Genomic DNA, 21,865 nt, shown 5'->3' on the forward strand with positions numbered 1-21,865 from the left:
TGTGCCTTTCATCTACTTCCCTTTCTTCTCTCTTGCCATGTTTATCTCTCTCATTCTCTGTATGTATGTATAAATATAGACATATATCAACCAGAAGAAATGATATATATATATATATATATATATATATATATATATATATATATATATATATATATTACCTACTTATTACAATCAGCCGCGGTAGCCCAGTGGTTACGGTGTTGCGCTGCTGACCTCAAAGTCGGGAGTTCTGAACTCTGATGGGGGCGAATCGCAATAACGCTCGTGTGCGTAGGTGTACGGCGTGCCTCCTAATCTTATTGTTGTTCGGCACAGCAAAACACCCGAATTTCATTTAATCTTTTTTTAGAGAGAAACAAGACATAAATAAAGCACAAAAGGAGTTTTGCACTGTTATGTGTGCGGATAATTTCCTACTATGCGAAATGCTATTTTTCTTATTTTCATCACGCCAGTAGCAATGAAGGAATACATTTACGAAACTTAATTATCGGTTTGTCCTGAGCTTAATTTCAGGCCACTGTCTGATTCATTTAGCGCTTATAATATTCCCCGAAGATTTCGCAGCCTTTTTACATGAGCAGCAAGCACTCCAAGAAACGATTCGTAAATCCGTTTTAGAAGGCAGAGAGGTCGGCGATGATAATGGCTTTGGAGACTAAGAGGACTGCATGCGACATAGCTGTGATTGAAATTACAAATTTTTTTGTGAGTAAGTCCTGGTCGCCCTTGCTATTGGCATGTCCAACATCATGGTTTGCTGGTATCTCCTTTTTTTTCCCTCTTAACGTAGGAACGTGGTAGGTTGAGAACGCTCCGTGAACGCGCGCCCTGGCCTTTAGATTCGAGTCAGGTGATTTTCTTTGTAGTTTTGTGTACTAGCTTTGACGTGATGACCGGATCGGTTAGATGCATAGCGTCCAACCGATCATTTTCAAATGGATACGTCTTGCAACCTCACCGGCTACAGTTCGTAAATTGCAATATGTGCCGTAATGTAATTAATTCAGAAGTTAATTAGGGAATTTATGTTAATTAGCTGCATTTTTGTTTCGGTTTCTCGTGCTCTTCAAATAATCCAGGTCATGGACACGAATCTTGCTATTTGGCAAAGGCGATTTGAAAAATTTCCATAAAAATTAAAAATGATCACCCCGTATATCAAGAAACATTGGTGTTCTGAACAAATTGACTTTTCTTCCTCCGGTATCGTTCCAACTGTCAGCTATACTGTTCAATGATTTACTCGCATTTGCACTACAGCATCCTGCTTTTAGGAACTCGAAGAAACGTAACTGTACAATCTTCATGTCACAGAGAAAAAGCAATTACGTTCATAAAAAATTTTACCCACAACAAACACACGCTGCCCTATTTTACTCAAATGAAGTTTATTGTTTGTTATTATATTTAAACACCGCCTATAGCTCAGATAATATTTCCGGAAATGAAAGCTAAACCATCAGGGTCATGCGAAGGCGACATGCTCGACTATCGTTTTTTTACTGACTTTACCACAGCAACACAACGTTCGCCCAATCGCACATTTTTCCAGCCCCTCATACTTCAACCCGTCTCGATCATGCGCACAAAGTATCACCCATTTTCGCCCGGACGAAGAAGTACCAAAATTCGCCTTTAGTATTGTGCATAAACGAATGGAACTCCCTGCCGTCCAAAATAGCCGAGATATCAGATGCTTCAATGTTTCACTCTTCGCTGCTGGGTTATTTACAAAATGGAAAACATTCCTAACCTGTATCTTCCTGTCTTTGTTTCGTATACTGAATTCGTACGCTATATTTATGCAGTGTTCTTTCCAATGTATTGATGATCAGTGGCTTAATGGCCATGTAACAAATCGCTGTGTACTCGTTATCAATGTATTTTGTAGATTATTTTTTTTTCTGTGCTATTCTGGACACCTTGGTTCAAATGAACATGCTCTTTCTTTTTCCTGTTTTGTATTAAGTATTGTTGTCTTCTATTTGTATTGTTTATACATTATATTTATGTACTCACCTGAAATCCCCCCCTATGTAATGCCCACTAGGGCCTTTAGGGTATTGAAATAAATAAATAAAATAAATATCTAGAGTATTTCAAGCTCGTTAATTTGAATGATGGTCTCATAATAATGCATATGAAAAAAATAAAGCTCGCAATGCATGTGATATCATCATCAGCAGCAGCATATGATATAGAAATGCTGAATTATCAAATGCCGGAACTGTTAAATGTTGTAGCGGTTAGTGGTCTTGGTCGGGTATCCGCAGGGGGCCGCTATAACCTATGCCACAGAGTCGGTGCGTCTCAAGAGCGAGTAGCTGGACAACGCTGCCGGGACATCACACGGAGGCGGAGCCGACCTGTCATCCATTACATGGTACACAGAGTGGCCTGTTGATGAAAAGTTAGAGGACGGGTAGTTGAAGCTAGTGTAACTGTTTTGTTTCCATCTTTACATGAAATCAGGCAATACATATATATTTTCTGGAATAACGAATGCTACTGTTTGCAGGGTATCCATATACATGGTGATCTTTTTGAAATTCTCCTGAACTTTTAAATATCGCCTGGGCTAGATAGCCTAATTCTTGTCCTTGAGCTGGATTATTTGAACAGGCGAAGATTACTTGCACGAGAAATCTAAACACACATTTGAATAATTAGCACGAATTCGCTAATCAACTTCTTAATTACGTACTTTACGCCCCATATTGCAATTTAAGAATTGTCGCCAGTGAGTTTGCAAGACGTATACACTTGAAGTGAATCTCTAGGGTGACACCAGTTTCGAGATATTATTTCCCAAAGTGTGGGACAAAATACATGGGCGTTCCAGTTACTTTGGTACTTCAATGCATAATAGAGCGTTTTGTTAAAAAAGTTTGCTGAACAACAGTGCATTTTTACGGCGAGTTTGATGGTGAATATCTCCATACTGGTGTCATTCTGGAAAATAATTCTAAATGGTCACGCCTCGTAGACTCACCGGCGACAATTCAGAAATTAAAGAAATAATAAATTAATTGAAATGAAAGTGGATGAAAAAAAACCACTGGGTGAGGGTCGGGCACGAACCCGCGTCTTCGCATCAGGTTATCTGATACAGGCGATTTAAACAAAAAAATTGGGAAACTTCGAAATTTCACCTTATTGCCTTTCATTGATTCACCTTTCACCAAACATGATGACCCCGCCATGGTTGCTTAATGGCTACGGTGTTGGGCTGCTAAGCACGAGGCCGCGGGATCGAATCCCGGGCACGGTGGCTGCATTTTTCGGGGGCGAAATAGGAAAACGCCCGTGTACTTATATTTAGGTGCACGCTAAAGAACCCCAGGTGGTCCAAATTATTCCTGAGTCAACCACTACGGCGTGCCTCATAATCAGATCGTGGTTTTGGCACGTATAACTCAATATAATTTTTCATCAACGATTGAAACATGATTCTTCGCCTCATTTAACGATATGCGAAAGTCCGTAAGCATGCCTTCCCACACACCTACCTTGTCCTAACCAATATCGCGGCGTTCCCATTAGTAGTCCTGTTAAAACTGAGACGCGCGTTTTGAAAGCTTGGATGGCTTGGGGAATGGACAGTGGCAGGAATGATGTCATCATCCCGCATGTTGACACTTCAGTTACGATTCTAGTCAGACGTCTGCCGTCTTGGTTACGTCAAAGGAGGGGCGTGGTGAACAGCCCTTGCACGTTTTGGATATCGTCTCTTGCTCGCAATTATCACAGAAAGTTTGGAAACAGCTATACGTTTTTATTATCTATATATATTTACTACATTTTGATGATATTTCTTTTTTTAAGCAATTTGCTTTTTTTTTACTGTTTTATTGTCCTTCTTATAGTGTTTTATGACGGCATTCTCTTTTCTTGAAGAAATTTTCTAGTCATTATTAGCGGTGGTGGCAAAACGGTCTTCATGTGTCACAAAACATCTTCGCACTTAGTCCCTGCATTCCGATGGTAACGCATCTTATTTTTTAAAGCAAGCAAGATAAAGACAGAATGTTCATTCGTGCGCGACCAGCATCTAGATAGTCGGTATCACGCATTTATTTCATTAATTTATTTAACATACCCTCAGTGCCAAAAGCATTAAAGAGGATAGGGGGTTACATGTGAAACAGAATATATATATATATATATATATATATATATATATATATATATATATATATAATGAGCGAACACAATAAATTCTAATTATACAATGTTAGCTAGCGCGTTCTCGAACAGGAGGTGAATTCTGATGGATATTACATGCGGAGGAAGGTATGATATGCAATAAGGGCGATTTGGAATACCGGAGCACACGCTTTCCGTGACTATACACTGTAAAAAGTGTCTGTTCTTTTTACTCATTTTTTTCCGGTAAAAATTACGGCACTATGTCTGTACTGAGAAAAAAAAAACGACGTGATTCCGTTTGTCAAGTCATGCGCGTGCGCGCTGTCTGAAGAAGGCGAAAGAAAAGACGAGCAACAGGGTGAAAGTGCAATGCCAAAAGTCGGCAGGGCACGCACGGCGCGCATCGTCTTCCGCTCTCGCGTTAAATGCGCACGACGGAGAGGCTAACGCGCGGCGACCGCATTTCGATGGGAGTGAAACGCATTAACGCTCGTGTACTTGGATTTAGGAGCATGTTAAAGAACCCCATGTGGTCATTATTATTCGGAGTCACCCACTATACGGCGTGCGTCGTAATAAGATCGTGGTTTTGGCACGTAAAACACCAGTACTTGTGTAATTTAATTTTAGATCACTCACAAATCGTATGTTGGTCGCGTGTACGATGTGGCCAGAGAATTGTATTTCTTTACCTATAACAGTTGACCAGCGTGACTACACTTCTTAAACCAACGATTGCCCCACACACCTTATCTGCCGAACGCCGTAAAAAAACCGTATATATATATATATATATATATATATATATATATATACAGTGAAAAAAAAGACCGTGGACGTCTCGCTGTGGGTACCTGCGCTGCCTTCTAATCTACATATGTACATTAGAAGGCAGCGCAGGTACCCATAGCGAGACGTCCACGGTAGCCTATAAATCTGGGAGCCTAGGCAACGGTCTTTTTTTTTTTTCACTGCATATTGAAATTTTCTCAGCAGTAAAACTTTTCCAGCAATCGGCCAGAGGAGACAGGTGGTTTTATAATAGCATGCTTCACTGTGTCTGTGGCTTAGCGCAAGGAATCAACATTTCTAGTCGCGAATTATATTCCGTGAAGAAGCACTAAGAAATTATGCAGTCTGCCATTATTAGGCGAAGTAAATCATTTGTCACAGTTATAACAGTTCGTGGGGCATACAAAAGGTCTACGTCGCAAGAAATACGCCGTGGTTTTGCTGAACGTTTCTCTTCTTTCATGAATAAAAGAGAGTTCGTCCTATACTCTCGAACACCTGATCCTTGGCTTCTGCCAGTGTGCGCAGCTTTATGAAACGCAATTTTCAGATCCAACGAACAGCGTGTGTGTGTTGATTTTGTGACTCATTCATGCGGTATGACGTTAAAAGGAACTTTTGGACTATGAGAGAGCGCAGGGCTCGGGATTATTTTGACAACCTCTGGTTCTTTATCATGAACTAAATCTAAGTACACCAGTGTTCTTGCATTTCATCCCCATGAAAATCTGGTAAGCATGCCATAGACCCTAAGCATACCATATACACTAAGTTACCGCTGTGCGTGCACGCGCGCGCGCGCGCGTGTGTGTGTACGTGCGTGTACGTGCGTGTGCGTGTGTGTCTGTGCGTGCGTGTCAAAAGGTCTAACGATGGCTCAATCTTTGGCACACACTCCTTCCAGCTTCTGGTACAAACCGGAATGTGGCAACCAATTGCAATACCCTTTTTTTTTCTTACGTCACGTCCCAAATTCTTCGTATTAGCTCTCTTTCGTAATTGCTATAGAGTGAAAGGTGCATTGAAGTAAGAAAATCAAGGAAATTTAAACCCAGACCGTCAAGCAGCTTCGCCGCTCCTCTTACCATGCATAATACATAGCCATATGTTCCTCGCATTACGTCTATATAGGTCAGCTTTTTTATTTTATTTTATTCGGTACTGGCACAAGGCCAAGTGCGTCACATTTCACAGATTTGCGCCAGTAGACGACCCTCCTCTCTTATTTTTGACGTCACTATAAATTGCGTGGGTTCTAGTCCACAGCCACTGCTTGCACCTGCTCGATTGAAATTGTTGTGGTAGACGGAACCAGGACTATAGATAGCACGTCCATAGGCGACACGCCGTGCCTTGTGTCATGGCATGGGGCCAATATTGGCGCAGCAATCGCTAATTGACCACAGCCCGCCAGGCTGCAATTGACACAAAGAGTCCTTGAACGACCGATGATGACCTAATTCTGAGCTTAAAGGGGCACTAAAGTGAAAAACTAAATCTGCCTAGACCGACATAGTATTTATAGAAAAGTCCATTTTGGTTAATTTCGCAATAATCTATTGATAATTGGAAAAGAAAAAGGAGATAACAGTTCCGTTTCTAAAATTTCGCTCCGAAACCCAAGCGCTGGTACGTCAGTGTGACGTCACGGATTTTTGTTATGTTAGCTGCGTTGCTGAGTTCCCGAAACTGGCGATCTTCAATGTATGGATCCTCTAGAACAGAATGTAGTCCATTCTTGCAGATAAACAATTACTATGCCCTAGCATACTGCCGTCAAAATCCGTGAGTCACTGCGAGGTGGTTAAGGAACTTCCAAGTGATGTCACCACCCATCTTTGATTTTTGCGCCTTTTCTGGCTTACCAAGCCCCTTAGAGTGTTAAGAGTGCCGTTTTTGGTACTACACAAAGGTTTTTACAAATAGAGGTGAAATCATTTGTCTCTTTAACGTCTCTCTGTAAAAGAAAATTCTGGGCTTTTACGTGCAGAAACGACGTTTTGATTATGAAGCACGCCGTAGTTGGGGACGGCGAAATGATTTTGACCACTGGGGGTTCTTCTTTAGCGTGACCCAAATGCACGGTACACGGGCGTTTTTGTATTTCGCCCCTATTGAAATGCGACCGCCGCGGCCGGGATTTGATCCCGCGCCCAGGGGCCTAGCAGCGAAACGCCAAAGCCACTACGCCAATCCGGCTGGGGCCCCTTTGAAGTCGACAAGGGTAGCGATGGGGGCTTGTTGGTGATTCGTGAGGAACACTTTTGACGCAGCGCGAAACGTAACGCGGACACAGGAAGGCACAAGTAAAAAGACAACACACAGCACTTGTGCCTTCCTCTGTCCGTGTTACGTTTCGCGCTGCGTCAAAAGTGTCCCTTTGCAACTTCCTGCAGCTTAATAAAATACGGACATTCATCGGTAGGAGTTTCAATGACGTATTCCGTCCCTAGTGCGTGAATCTCTGCCTTACTCCTGGGAAAAGCATGAGCGATGACTTTTCTCTTGATGAAGCTGAGCGGCAATAACCCCCTTTTAAATATTTTAATGCGATTAGCATTTTTCGCGAACTTCACGCACTATCAGAGGACACGTCTGCCTGTCTGCCTAAGAGTTTTCCGGCCAAGTGGTGTCACTCGGTAGTGCATGGTCTAATGGGTACAGCATCAGGCGACTGGGCGGACGGAACAAGGTTCAAAACTAACCGTAGGACCAAGTTGGTCACTGGTTATGTGTACTCTACAATGAACAACTTTGACGCCAACTTGGGTCCCTGGGTATGCAGCACTGGGTAAGCGTCACTCTTCAATGATAAAAATATCAATGAATATTTATCCGATGCTGGGCGGAATCTAAACCGCGTCATATAAACTTAATATTGTTTGAATTTCACACAGGCGGCACACACGGGCTTCGGGATGACTGCGCTTGATGGCGCAGCGTTTCAGTTGGAGATATCTGTACCTCAAAGGCATGGATGCAGAATAGAGGAAGCGGTCAAAGAAGTTGGCAACCAAGCACAGGGTAACTGAACGTGTAAATAGACAACCAGGGGTCGTCAAAAAGAAAGTTAGAGAAACAGAGACAGTAGACTGGATGCAAAAGATGTAAACAATAAAATTATGTAGATTTACAAGAATGCAAGAAATAAATTAGAAGGTAAAATCTGTGGGATAACACAAAGGGCCGTGCCTTGCTATCTGAAGCCCGAGCTGGTTGCCTAAGGACAACACCAAACCGGGGCAAATGTTCGCAGCAGGATGAGGCATGTGTCTGCACCAGCAAAAATCTGGAGACAACTCAACACACCCTGATTGAATGTGAAGGTATTCACCCAGCAAGACCCGCAGGTAACGTACACCTTCTGAAAATGCTGGGATTTAGTAGATGGAAGCATTAATTGATCAGCAGTCGAGATCAGCGAGATACGTTTAGAGTACTGGTAACATAAAAAAAATCGTGGGGGCGCAACGTTCATATGGGGACGGATTACCAGCGAATCTATTTAAGTAGCGTACGTGGGCTGCATACATTATGAAATCATACTTTTTTGTTTTCATACGGCACCACACTACGCCGCCACAAGCGCCGCCGCGGTCTCCGCACCTCCCATGCATCTGCCGCAACCATTGCTGCAGCCGCGCCGGCGTCTCCGACACGCGTTACGTTATAACCACTGAAGCGCAGGCCATGTGCACAGGCGCACTCTTTCCCCCTATCCTCCTACCCGTCTCCATGCTACAGCGCTGTCGCCACACTCTTTCCCCCTCTCCCCACGAACGCGCGTGCCGTTATAACCCCAGAAACACCGGCCACGTGCACAATCCTGTCCAATCATATCGTCGCCATTCCTGTCGCCGATACCAACGCAAGCCGCACAGGGTACCCCCCTTTGGAACGCATGAGGGGGATGCATACAGGGAATAGAGGTAAAAAACAAACAAACCCTGGGAAGATATTCATAGGTCCGGATTCGTTACAGGCATAGGAAATGGTGCAAGGCAGATATAAGTGCCAAGGAAGATAATATATATATATATATATATATATATAAGGAGGTGTAGGCAGAATGCTAGACAAAGTCATCTATAGCATACCTGATTAGCTCAAGCAGGCTAGGTGAATATTTATCACCACCCCGTTTCAAAGGGAATGCCAATTGATCATTATCATCATCGTCAAGCCCGAGACGGGAAATCGGCTGCATACGCGCCTGATACGTAACTTACGTCGCAGCGGCAATATGGTGTGCAACTGCATTACTGCAATGCTAACCCCATAAACGCCGCGATTCATCGCGAGATGGGTTGTGCCAGAATTGTTTTCTAATCTAAACCATTTGCGCATATTTTTGGAGATTCAACATGGACGTAGCAGAGGATTTGTTGAAACCATGTCGTGTAGAAAATAGCACTGGGGACACAGCAAATGAACAGACGCAAAACAAACGAAAGGTAGCGGTTGTGCCCTACCTACACAGGATGGCACACTGTCTTGAAAAATTGCTAGTCACATAAGCACAAATGTTTTTTTTTTTCAGCTCCAGAAAAACTTAGCAGAGTGTGTCGGTTGACAGACTCATGCCGAAAATCTGCGGTTGGGTGTTCCAAGAGACCTCGAAATCTTTTTGTGGATTGTGAAGAGGCAAGTGGTGTACGAGTTGTCGCTGTCCTGGGTTAATAAGTACATAGGACATACAGCACGGTGTCTTAATGACCGCTTAAGAGAGCATAGCTTAAATGTGAAAAATTAGCGTGATGGTCATCTATCTGTTCACTGTCATGAATGCGGTTGCGCTCCTTTGTTTGCTGATTGTGTGGCTCTGGTCAGGCACAGAGATAAAGATGCGCGCGAAATTATTGAGGCACAGGCTATAGATCGGAGTCGTCAAAGCTGTGGAAGCATCCCGGTCTATCGATCTGTTATATAAAAACGAAAACGGCCTTATCGGAAAGCTCAGTTTGACGTGTTGATAAGGTGTGGCGCTACTGTGCATGGTGTATAAAGGTGGTTTCTCTGGTTTTCTTCTGGTTTTTTTAAGGTGATAGGCTTAAACCTCTATGTTTTTGGGTCGCTGTGAGGTGCAGAAATAGTGAGCTAGCTCGCTTCGAGCCTCGCGCTTGCCTCGCGCTCGTGCCACTGCTCGCGGTACTGTTCGCGGGTACTGTCCAACGTTCCCCTTCCTTTTTCTTCGAGCACCATTGCTTGCGACGTCTCACGGGGTCGAGCACGTCCGTTTGTCCCGCTCCGACTCCGCCGTCAAATATTCGACACGCTTCACGGCGCAAGTCCTCCCGGATTTCGTGCTACGCAGCGTACCATTACGACTCGCTTTGTGTGGCCGAGTGTGAACTCTGACTTGCGCCGCTGAGCGTGTGAATGCCTTCACTGTCAACACTCCAAGACGATACGACACACGAAATCGCCAATTCACTCCTTTCGCCCACCCGACGCTCGGTTCGATCACGTTCACATCGATATTGTTGGCCCACTCCCACCATCCAGAGGTGCTCGCTACATCCTCACTTGTGTGGACCGTTATAGCCGCTGGCCTGAGGCGTTTTCTCTCTCCGACGTAACGGCACTTACCGTGGCTTCAGCATTTGTCAGTTGCTGGATCTCACACTTCGGGTGCCCCAGCGTTGTTACCACCGATCGCGGCCGACAGTTTGAATATCTCTCCCGCGAACTCACGTTCCTGCTTGGTGTCCGCCATGTGTATGCTGCCGCGTACCACCCATCGGCCAATGGAATGGTCGAACGCCTTCATCGTCAACTTAAAACCGCCTTGATGGCTTGCCAGGCTCGCGATTCTTGGGCTGCCGATCTTCCTCTCGTCCTGCTTGGTGTGCGCTCGTCTTTCAAGGAGGACCTCGGCTGCACAACTGCGGAGTTGGTCTATGGCACAACGTTGCGTAGGCCTGGTGAATTTTTCGCGCCAGCTACTGTCGCCACGCCCGATCCAGACAGTTATGTTCAACAGCTCCACTTCATCTTTTCACACCTGCGCCCTTGCCCTAGCCGGGATGTATCGTCTACTGGTGTTTTTGTCAGCAAGGACGTCACTACAGCGAGCCACGTTTTCGCCCGGTATGAAGGCATCCGACCATCCCTTATGCCTCCCTATGATGGCCCTTTCAAGGTGCTCAGCTGCACAGAAAAAACTGTCACCATTGAGCTCAACGGACGTGCAGAAGTCGTGGCTATCGACAGAGTCAAACCCACCTACCTGGCGACCTCGCCAGCATTATGCGCTTTCGACCGCTTTAACACCACGGAAACAAATGATTTCCCCTACCGCCCGACACCAAAGGCCGATTCTTGGGCGCCCGTGCATCGCTGAGCTTCTCCTAAAAGGGGGAGGGGGGGGGGGCTCTAGCGGCCATCGTCATCTTCATTGGCCGCCTTTTATTTATGGCGTGCTCAGGTGCATGTGCATGCGCATGAGCCTCGTTCCTCGTGCTGCGTGCTGCGTGCTGCGAGGTTAGACTCATCATACATCACACAGATAATCATAGATCGTCGAGCAAGGCAAGAAGTTGTTTTTTTTCTCTCAGAAATACAAGTTAATTTCTATTGGAAAAAATGTACTCGTTTATAATAGCACCCGTATGGGCAAAGAAATAAAGCCAGGAGGTTTAGTCCAAACATCAATATTTTTTTCTATTGTATTTACATTCCTTCAGACCAAGTCATTTTCATTACGCATTTTGGGTATAAGAATACTCTCTGCGCGAATTACGTTCGCATGCAGCACCTACATACTAATTCGCAAGACAAATTTCAACTGTAGCTCTCCCTTTAGAACTGATGAAAGACTATTTCCTTCGTGCATAATTTGTTCTGCTCTTCGTAGACTCTATTTTAACCTGTTTACTGAACAAAACACCGTTAAGAGCTCCATATTTTTGCTTACCAAACCGGGAAACAAATAGCTGACAGAGAGCGCAAGTTCATTGCCTCCCCAAGTGGCAGAGCTCCACTGCATTCAGAAATCTGTAACTGTCTGTGGTTTCACTGTGAAAACAGTTCCCAGTTTAAATAGAGTGATAAATACGCCGCATTTCCACTGTAATATGGCTGCAGCAGCACATGACACACGCCGCTTGTGACAGGTCTCTGACCGCAGCGCCACCTGTGTCGTCATGAAACGGAGAAGCTCTGAACTTCGCTTCACGCCTGGCAAACGGCACACCTACTCATCTAGCCACCATAACATTAGTATAATTCTGCATTGAGACAGACAGAGAGAGGAAGGAACCCAAGGAAAGACAGTGAAGTTAACCAGAGGTAGTTCCGGTTGGCGACCCTGCACGGTGGGAACGAGTAGGGGAATAAAAAGAGAAACAGAGCGGAAGGCGAGAGAGAGACACGAGCACAAACAAACCGTGTACACTATAGAGCGGTTGGGGGCGGCGTTTTTAAAGTGTATCATGAAGTGCCGTAGACCACAGGAACCTTAGTAGCGCGAATAAGGCCTTCTGCGCGGAGGTTCTTTGGGAGCACTGGTCTAGAGCTCATAGTGGAGGGTCGTCTGATTGATCCAGCACTCTGCACATCACTTGCCTCTCAGCACTATAGCGCTGGCAGACACAGATAATGTGTGCGAGCGTCTCATCCCTACTGCATGTGTCACACGGGGGCTGTTCGCCATTCCAATAAGGAAGGCATAAGTGTTTGTAAAAGTAACTTTTAGCCACGAGCGGTACAGCGTGGTTTGTTCACGTCGTGGTAACCCAGCCGGTAGATGTATCTGTATATCCGGAAACAATGAATGTAAACGGCACATAGTGAAAACGTTCGAGTCCCACAGGGGCAACGTACATTCACAGGACATCAATCGCATCCTAGCCGTAGCGTCTGTTCGCGAAAGCGGAATCAGAACACATTGACCTCTTCCATGGGTAGATCCGGCGGCTTCATCGGTGTCGCCATTCCCGCTGATGTTGCAGTCTCCCGGAAGCCATTGAAAGATTATGTCATGTACCTTGGCAGGGCTACTATGATATGTCTATCGAATTTCTAAGGCCATTTGTTCATTGCGTCCGTGGTGCATTGGGTAATACACGCACTGAAGGGCTGCCTTTGAATCACTAAATACTGTTCTTTCTTACGGTGGTTCCTGATTAATGAAATCAAGTGCAGAATGGAGTGCAGCAACCTCTGCATTCATCGATGTGGTCACGCATAATGTTTTCAACATAGTTGATTTATTTAGATTTTGCCGGCATGATGACTGTAGTCGCAGTACTGTTTAGCTTTACCGAATCATCTATTTAGACATGTTGCCGGAACCTGTGCAAGTTGTAAAGGCATTCCAAGGTTGCTTGCTTTAAAGCTTGCAATGGCGCTCCAGCTTTCTTTTTGATGCCCGGAATTGTCAACTGTACTTGAGGCTGGTGCCGACACCACAGTGAGGCAGATGTTCGTTTAGCAAGCGTGAATTGTGTTGGCAAGTAGGACTGATGTCGTACAAAACCTGTGGCTAGTGTTGAATGTGGCGTGTTTGCTGGCGGGGAAGCAAGATGGTGTGAGGGAAGCCAAGTCAGGTGTCGGATGTGTGCTCTCAAGACATCTATAGCAGTGTTCACGGTAATAATGTAGTATAATGTAGCAATAATAACTGTAATAGGTTGATCTCTAGAAAGGGTCACTGTCACGACTTATGTATTTTTGGGTAGTCCAAGACACGTTCTAAGTTCCTGGGCTTGTACACTCTGAAGTATGTGAATATTTGTTGTGCAAGTATTTCCTAGTACAGGTAATCTGTACCGCACGAAGCCCAAAATTACTGCGTTGTGTATTTGAAACGATGATGGTAATGTAGCGACCCATGATTTCCCGCCGAGAAACGCGAGAAGGTCCCCAATAGCGGGACAAACGCTTTGTCATGTACGAGACGTAAGGGTTCGAAGACATGTCGTTATAGACGATGACGTCAAGAAATTGGTGTGTTCATCTGTATGGTAAAATTTATCCATTGATCACCTCGGGGAGATGATGTTGCGAGTTAAAGCAGCCAATGTACTGGTGAAAGCTCCAGGCCTTGCCTTCTTGGATATCTTGGCAGCCAATGAAGCCTTCTGAAGTCGTGCGCGGATTTGCACGCGTGTCTCTTCTGAGGCCCATATACAAATGTCTTCCGCATATATGGAGAGTTGTATGGTTTGTGGCAACCAATCGGCGAGGCCAACGAGCACCAGGTTGAGCCTTGTCGGGCTGAGTACTCCACCTTGCTGTACACCACGACGGGTATTACTAGATGGCTTTGGTCCGTCTTCAGTCAAAATAAAGATATTTCATTCAAACAGCTGCGTATCCAGTGAAAGACATGTCCATCGATCCCAACAGCTTCTAAGACGTGCAGAATTGCATGATGAGCTACATTGGCGTAAGCAAATTTAATATGAAGGAATAAGACTGAAGTTATTAGTCTCAGCTGTTTCTGGTGCTGTAAAGAAGTTTCAAGGTCAATAACGCTAATCTATTGACGAGCGTCCGCGTCGGAAGCCAGCCATTACTTCTGGATACACGTTGCGAAATTCCAAGCACCATTCTAACTCTGTCAGAATTATTCTCTCCCTTACCTTGCCGAAGCAGCCGGCCAGTGCTGTTGGACAGTACGATGACAACTGCAAGGGAGATTTTCCAAGCTTGAGGAGTAGGAGAAAGCAACAGGGTTTCCACGTGGTAGGGACCAAGCCGTCACGCCATGATACGTTGTATAGGTCAATAAGTGCATCTCTGGCCTCTTGATCAAGGTTTGGAAGTGCACAGTACATCATACCGTCGGGTCCGGGTGACAAAGAACGCCTGCATCTACTGAGTTCGGCCTCCAGTACTTCAATGGAGAAAGAAGCGTCCATGCACGGATCTCAGTAGCCAAGGGTGACAAGATGGATAGGTGTACAAGGGTAGTACGTCGGGCCCGGAATCGCTGTGCAGTAATGTTCTACTACGTCGACTTCTCGGCGTCTTAGATGGAGGGCTAGATATTTAAATTTATGACACTGTTGAGGAGCTGTTCTAAGTCCACGGACTGTTCCTCAGACAACGGACGGAAGGTTTACGCGGATCGAGAGACTCACAAAAAAAAATAGCCAGCGTTGATTTCGCAGCACACCAACGCGACGCTGAATTTTCTTTTGAATGCGTCTGGCATCTCTAAGGCCGTAAACTGATTTAGTCCGTCTGTATCGTCACTCCGCTGGTCAGCTGATTGCACGGAGGAATTGTCTTTTCGCCTCAAAATTAGTAAATTTCGCCAATGGCCGCATAGCATCCTGCATGTGAACGCATAGCATCCTGCATGGCCTTGGCGATGTGAGTTTCCGTTTTGGGCGAAAAGTCTTCGTGGCATCCATCTTGCATAAGTGATTTAAACACGGATCGATCAATCTATTGTTTGTTGAAGATTTGATGAACCCGATTTGGCTAGGCCCTTTATCTTCAGGTAGGTAGGAGTGTGGTCGCTTCCATGGGTATGCGAACTAGTGGACGTTGCCAGTGAGACATCGTGAGGCAAAAGCAAAGTCTGAACAGCTATTGTACGTCTAGCCACGCAGATACCTGTGACTGCCATCGTTGAGACAGCAAAGTGCATGGCCACAGACAAAGAAAACTAGGCTTCTTCCTTTGCAATTTACGTTGGTGCTTCCCCAAAGTGAATCATCATCATCATCAGCCTATGTTTTATGTCCACTGCAGGACGAAGGCCTCTCCCTGCGATCTCCAATTACACCTGTCTTGCGCTAGCTGATTCCAGCTTGCGCCTACAAATTTCCTAACTTCATCACCCTACCTAGTTTTCTCCCAATGCGAATGATAGGCGTTAAAGTTCCCACCAACAACCCATGGAGCAGGAGTTGTAGCTAAAATGTATCTGTCCCTGTCTGTCGAAACGACCTGATGGGGAAAGATAAGCGCCCACTTGAGTGAGCATAAGTTTGTGTTTTTTCACGCTCAAACAGACAGACTGATTAGTTTCATGAGGCCGCACTGGATGAAGAACATAAGTCAGTTCACACCGTATACAGATGATAACTTTCCTAATATAATTTCAAGTCGATGACACATACGGCTCATAGCCTAAGAGCTGAACGGGTTTTGGTATGTTCAATTCATAGACAACAAGAATGTAGAATCGATTGGTGAAAACGTATTGGAGAAAATCAGAAACGCAGGGCTTGAGTCAACGGGCATGCCATTTCAAAATGGACGCTTCCGTGGCTTGTCTGAGGAGCCATATCCAGATAGGCCCCAAATGTGCCAACATTTTGCAGTGCTGAATTATTCGGAGGCTTCACAGAACAATCAGTGATACACGAGGGGTCAGCCGCCCCCTCAGGACACCCACAGCCGGCTCTCGACTGTACTTTGACTGTGCTCAATACATCCAATGCTGCTGTGTTCTTCACCTCGACTCAACAATATTCTTACGTGTTAATTCACACACTTGTCATCTACCACAAAATATATTCTTACATGTTAATTATCACACTTGTAATCTACCGTGAAACAAGAGCTTCTAATTACATAGATATGGCTTGCCTGTTTAGTCCATTCAGGTCGTTGGTTGGCGTCTAGGGCAAGAAGAGTATGGTAGGGGCCGTATCAGAGTTCTTTTTCATCCCCGTCGTCCTTGTTGAAGACGAGGGAGCAGTGATGATTCTCCTCTTCAATTTTTGTCTTACAACTGCCAAGTAGGCACCTGTCGTCGTCATTCGACAGATCTTCTGAAGGCTGTGTTCGGATAAGGACCGACTAAAGGTGGTTCCGATGATTTTTAGCTTTCAGCGATATTTTTATATGAGCTGGGAAAACATCTCTGTAGAAAGGAATCAACCTTCGTTTTGCGAAACCCAGGACGGATTTCTTGAAAAAATTCTTATTTCACTAAAGGTGGAAAAGAGCGTTTTCACGACTTGCACATTTAACCAATTCGAAGGCCTATTACTCTGAAATTAACGCACTGTACCCCACTAAAGCTGTTTCAGTAAATTTACACCTCTAGTGCCATTGGCTTACGGGAACCTAAATTTATGTCACCCACAGTATGTTTTTGAACAATTTCCAAGCTTTCGTTTTTTAGCAACTGCCTCTGACTGACCCCAAAATCGAGTGTTTTTTTTTTTTTTTTGGGGGGGGGGGGGGCGGGGCGAGGGGAGATAACCTGAAAATATTTATGACAATTCTCCAAAAGCTTTCTCGCAAACTAAACATGTATGCAACTACACCACCTATTTATTTCGTTATAACGTTATAAAATCCCAGAAACGCCAAATTTGCAAGAACAGCGGAAGTTTGATCATTTTAGAGACGTTTTACAAAATCATCGCCGAATTTTATGAACATTTTATGGATGACGCGCCCAGGACTCTTAAAGTTAGTACTGCAAATTGATGTTCCATTATTTTATTTTATGTGAGAAAATTGAGCCAATTTTACGACCCATGTATGGTCATCCCACGGCTTTTCTCGTTCTCATAACAAAATAAAAATCACGCTCAGTATTGCATTCTGAACTCATTATTTTTCATATAGTAAAGAGGAGTGACTCCGATTGTGTCTTTTTTGCCTCTTTCTAGCCATGAAATCAGTTGACCTTGATTTTTCAGGGCCCCTGCACCCTGTATTCCTACTGCGGTACGTTGAGGCAGCATGGCAATCATGTGAGTACGCGTACAGCAAGTTTTTTGGGGCTAGTCGGGTGAACCTATTTCTGGCATTGATCTGTAATTACATCTGCTATCTGAACTTCTATCCGGGCACATGAACGATGCACCAGCCTAGTGGGAAAGCGCGATTTTCACTCAAATTTTTGTGTGAGGCATAAAACTCATTCCACACCGCGGAAGTGCGACTATTGTTCAAACTTAATTTTTTTCTCACACACAAAAAATCTTAACTGTGACAAAGTGTAAAAATCTTATCTAGTCCCAAACATTGCAAACTTTAAAAACGCGTGGTATAGAAAACACAGTTTTCTACACTCTTTTACTCCACATCTACAGCACATATCACACGGAATTAAGGCAAAATGACTTTTTTATGAATCTTCCCCCGACAATATGCGAAAAGGTTAGAGGCTTATTCGACGTTTTTTTAAGGCGCCTTGGATTAAGAGTTTAACTTCAATTTCTTTTGCTTTGCTGTTGTTTACGTGCTACACAATTTACAAAATAAAGTGTTCACGAATTTCTTGCTTTTGTTTGAAACTTGCGGGCAAATTGAAAATAGGCGATTCTTTTTCTTGAAATTTAAAAAGTGCCAACTTCTGCAAAATTACTTGAGGACCATCTCTTGACTACCTGCCAGCCAAAATGTGTTACTATACTCTATTAATAATAAAGGTATTTGAAAAAGATTAGGTATTTTGATCCGCTTCACTGTTCAACGGCGTACTTATCCTTATTTTGTTTATAAAGTAACGAACTTCACGGTGGCTGGACTTCATTGCAATAATTCAGAGGCATACGGAGCATTATCGTAATACGGGGTATTTAGAAAGCTATCAGAAGCTATTTAGAAGCACTTTAGAAGTTATCACGAGGCTAATAGAGGTTGACTAATTTATCATTCGCAATGTGGGTTCAAAGGGAGGGCGTGAAGAAGTCATATGAATGTGCAAGAACCACAGCTTCAGGTTTAGAATCTCTGAAAGAGCTCATTTGCGTTATCCACAACCAGTAATAATCAGTCGGGCAAGCAAGTTTTGCAAACTGCGATTGACTGCTTCTTCCATTCTGTGTTTGCGCACCGCGCTGCGTACAAGAACTTTCCTCGGTGAGATTTTACGTTCTTCCACATGTTGGTTGTGAGAATTCCTTCTTCTTTCTTCCGTTCTCCGAAGGCTTCTACATCATCCTTCTTCATATGCAGGAAGAAAATGTGTTTAAGTTTACCAATTAGAATGTTCACGAAATCACTTGCGCATTCAATGATCTGGGTGGCTGTGCCAAAGGCTATGCAATGAATATTGCAGTCCTGTCCAAAATAGGCGTGTTGTGAGACCCGTTCAATAGAAACACGTGAAATACTTAAAATTGCATCTTTTTTCTTAAACTACCATCAAAATTGGTTTTAAGCCACCGAATTCCCGCCTTGTTTTTTAAAAAAGAACATTCTGCTTTTTTTCCGCACCGTGTAATGACTCACTAAATTCAAATTGCAATAATGAAGTGTGAGACGCGGTATAGATGTGGAGTAAAAGGGTTAAGCTGTAGAAAACTATGTTCTCTATACCAGGCGCATTTAAAGTTTGCAAAGTTTTGCCACTCGGAAACGTGATTTTTGCACCTTGTCTCAGTTGAGATTTCTTGCGTGTGAAAAAAAAAATTGGGGGGGGGGGGGGGGGGGCTGTTGGAAAAGTTGCAGTTACGCGGTGTGGAAGGATTTTTATGCGTAATATAAAAATTTAAACGAAAATGAAAAATACGTGGGACTAGTTTTGCGACTTTCCTCATCTGAACACACCCAGCTAGCTCATCCACTGCAGTGGCATCATCGAGCTTTCCAACTAGGCTGGTGCATCGCTCATTTACACTGGCAGCATTTCAAATAGCAGATGTAATTTTACATTAATGCCAGAAAAAGCTAGGTTTTCTAGACTAGTCCTAAAGAACTTGCTGTACGCGCTCTCACGTGCTTGCTACCTCAATGCACCGTAGCAGGAATACGGATGCAGTAGCCCTCAAAACTCAAGCTCAACTAATTTCATGGCTAGAAAGTGGCAAAAAAGACACAATCTGAGTCACTCCTCTTTACTAAAACAAAAATACTGAGTTCAGAATGCAGTATGAGCGCGATTTTTATTTTATTATGAGAACGAGACAAGCCGTGGGATGACCACACATGGGTCTTAAGATAGGCTCAATGTTCTAAAATAAAATAATGCAACAGCTTTTTGTAGTACTACATTTACCAGTCCTAGGCGCGTAATGTATGAACTTTTCATAAACTTCAACGATAATTTTTAAGCGTCTCTAAAATGATCCAATTATCGCTATTTTTGTTAAGGTTGGCGTTTTTGCGATTTTATAACGAAATAAATAGGTGGTGTAGTTGCATACATCTCTGTATAGTTTGCGAGAAAACTTTTGGAGATTTCTCAGAAATATATTTCAGCTTCATCGTCTTAGCTGAAATGCCCCCCCCCCCCCCCTCAAAAACAACAACCTGATTTTGGGGTCAGTCAGAGGCAATCAGAGGCACTGAGACAGTTTTAGTGGGGTCATCATCATCAGCCTATATTTATGTCCACTGCAGGACGAGGGCCTCTCCCTGTGATCTCCAATTACCCCTGTGTTGCGCTAGCTGATTCCAGCTTGCCCCTGAAAATGTCCTAACTTCATCACCCCACCTAGTTTTCTGCTGTCCTCGACTGCGCTTCCCTTCTCTTGGTATCCATTCTGTAACTCTAATGGTCCACCGGTTATCCATCCTACGCATTACATGGCCTGCCCAGGTCCATTTTTTCTGTTTAATGTCAACTAGAATATCGGCTATCCCCGTTTGTTCTCTGATCCACACCGCTCTCTCTTCCTGTCTCTTAACGTTAGGCCTAACATTTTCGTTCCATCGCTTTCTTTGTGCGGTCCTTAACTTGTTCTCGAGCTTCTTTGTTAACCTCCAAGTTTATGTCCCATATGTTAGTAACGGTAGAACGCAATGATTGTACACTTTTCAACGACAGGGGTAAGCTCCCTGTCAGGATTTGGTAATGCCTACCGTATGCACTCAAACCCAATTTTATTCTTCTGTAAATTTCCTTCTCGTGATCAGTGTCCCAAGTGAGTAATTGACCTAGAGTAACGTACTCCTTCACAGACTCTACAGGCTGACTGGCGATCCTGAATTCTTGTTCCCTTGCAAGGCAATTGAACATTATATTTGTCTTCTGCATATTATTCTTCAACCCCACTCTTACACTTTCTCGGTTAAGGTCCTCAATTGTCATTACCTGTAATTCGTCCCCATTGTTGCTGAATAGGACAATGTCATCTGCAAACCGAAGGTTGTTGAAATATTCGCCGTTCATCCTCACTCCTAAGCCTTCCCAGTCTAAGAGCTTGAATACTTCTTTTAAGCATGCAGTGAATAGCATTGGAGAGGTTGTGTCTCCTTGCCTGACCCCTTTCTTGATAGGTATCTTTCTACTTTTCTTGTAGAGAACCAAGGTAGTGGTGTAATCCTTGTAAATATTTGGCAAGACATTCACGGATGCCTCCTGTACTCCTTGATTACGCGATGCCTCTGTGACTGATGGTATCTCTACTGAATCAAATGCTTTTTCATAATCTATGAAAGCCATATATACAGAGAGGTTGATTGTACTCTGCAGATTTCTCTGTTACCTGATTGATGACATGGATATGATCCATCGTAGAAGATCCCTTCCTGAAGCCAGCCTGTTCTCTTGATTGGCTGAAGTGAAGTGTTGCCCTAATTCTATTCGAAATTATCTTGGCGAATTTTTTATACAATACTGAAAGCAAGCTAATGGGTCTATAATTCTTCTATTCTTTAACGTCTCCCTTCTTATGGATGAGTATAATGTTGGCGTTCTTCCAACTGTCTGGTACACTTGTAGTGGCGAGGCATTGTGTATAAAGGGCCGTAAGCTTTTCAAGCATGATATCTCCTCCATCTTTGATTAAATCAACTGCTATTGCATCTTCTCCGGCAGCTTTTCCCCTGGTCATGTCTTTCAAGGCCCTTCTAACTTCATTGCTAGTTATAGAAGGAGCGTCTGCATCCTGTTCATCCCTACTTTGAATGAAAGTAGCTTGGCTGCTCTGGGAGCTGTACAGGTCAGTATAGAATTATTCCGCTGCTTTTACTATGTCATCAAAATTGCTGGTGATATCACCCTGCTTATCTTTCAGCGCATACATTTTGCCTTGTCCTATGCCAAGTT

At 44.0% G+C, this 21,865-nt stretch overlaps 1 protein-coding gene across 1 annotated transcript; it reads left to right on the forward strand.

Moving 5' to 3' along the window:
- Positions 1-10,738: 10,738 nt before the first annotated feature.
- Positions 10,739-11,290, forward strand: LOC119436727 (uncharacterized). Its single transcript, XM_037703709.1, has one exon. The coding sequence runs from the start codon at positions 10,739-10,741 to the stop codon at positions 11,288-11,290; it is 552 nt and encodes a 183-aa protein (XP_037559637.1).
- Positions 11,291-21,865: the final 10,575 nt, after the last annotated feature.

Source organism: Dermacentor silvarum, chromosome 1 (genome assembly GCF_013339745.2).
Source record: "Dermacentor silvarum isolate Dsil-2018 chromosome 1, BIME_Dsil_1.4, whole genome shotgun sequence".
In the NCBI taxonomy this organism is placed as follows: Eukaryota; Metazoa; Arthropoda; class Arachnida; order Ixodida; family Ixodidae; genus Dermacentor; species Dermacentor silvarum.

Excerpts from the sequence above, each read along its gene's own strand:
- LOC119436727 (XM_037703709.1), top strand. The coding sequence starts at position 10,739 with ATGGCTTGCCAGGCTCGCGATTCTTGGGCTGCCGATCTTCCTCTCGTC.